Source organism: Pundamilia nyererei, unplaced genomic scaffold (genome assembly GCF_000239375.1).
Source record: "Pundamilia nyererei isolate P.nyererei 1_Seehausen unplaced genomic scaffold, PunNye1.0 scaffold00077, whole genome shotgun sequence".
In the NCBI taxonomy this organism is placed as follows: Eukaryota; Metazoa; Chordata; class Actinopteri; order Cichliformes; family Cichlidae; genus Pundamilia; species Pundamilia nyererei.
Window position 1 is genome coordinate 2,282,659 of NW_005187478.1, and position 1,062 is coordinate 2,283,720.

The window sequence follows — 1,062 nt, forward strand, 5'->3', positions numbered from 1 at the left end:
ACGTTCTTTATTTAATTTGTACCCTTTATGAAGATGTTTTCAGTGTTCCAAGGAAAATACAATAGCTTGCTAGGATAGTGTAAGGTAGTGTAGTGTAAGGTGTCAGAGGACTTTTACACCAAACTCATTTGGTTCAAACTTTTGGACTTCACCTGATCCTAAAAGTAATGTTGTGAAACCTCCTCAAAACTAAAGACCATAGCACACAACCTAGCGGTGTTTTTGACTTTCAGTTAATGAAAGGAAGACGAATGCTACCTTTAGTAAAATGTTTTGTCATTTCTTTGATATTCCATTTTTCATGTAACTTTTGAACTGATTTGAAATCGGAGTTTCATTGTACCAAATACCTGCGTTCAACAATCTTCTGAAATTCAATTCTTGCAAGAACACCTCGGGATCTTGCTTGTATCCTCGTGATGATTAGAGCTAAACGGTCATCTCGCATCTCCTCCAGCAGTCCAAGCAACCCAGCTTTGAAGAATACCTAAGATAAAGAAACCCATGTTGAAGGCACTTTTTGTGTGTGTTAGAATTACTCTTGACCACTTTATTATCATCATGGACATGATAACACCAAGAATAACAGCATATGCCAAAATTTGTTCTATCAGTACTGACCTTGGTGTGACCCAGTTTGTACTGGTTGTGATCTATATCCAAAGAGCCCAAAAGCTTCTCTGAAGCCTTTTTGTTATCGATGAACTGTCCTTCAGGAATAGCACTTGGGTTTAAAATGCGATACCTGGGGGAAAAAAGTGAGCATTTCAACTTTATTTTATATTACATAAAATGTCAAACCACAAAAACACACCAGAATGGATAACTAAGAAATTTGATGTTGCTTATATTTTCCAATTATCTAACAGACACCTCTGCTTGAAATCTCCATAGAGGATCCTGTTGGGGAAACCCTTTCTGCAGATCCTGATGCCTTCCAGCACACCGTTACAGCGCAGCTGGTGCATCACCAGAGGGTTCTCCATGGCCCCTGGAGTCTTGGTCTCGTTGGGGATGATGCAGCGTACAAAGTGAGGGTGAGTCGACCTCAAGTTGGTCATC

The 1,062-nt window shown here is 39.6% G+C and overlaps 1 protein-coding gene across 1 annotated transcript in view; it reads right to left on the reverse strand.

Moving 5' to 3' along the window:
* Positions 1–1,062, reverse strand: part of LOC102208621 (myosin-7-like) — a 31,665-nt gene that overhangs the window by 26,021 nt on the left and 4,582 nt on the right. The window contains exons 18-20 of the mRNA XM_013911995.1: positions 874–1,061; positions 622–745; positions 351–487 (exon numbers count right to left, since the gene is read on the reverse strand). Coding sequence (XP_013767449.1) covers positions 351–487; positions 622–745; positions 874–1,061 — 449 coding nt within the window. The remainder of the gene's footprint in view (positions 1–350; positions 488–621; positions 746–873; position 1,062) is intronic.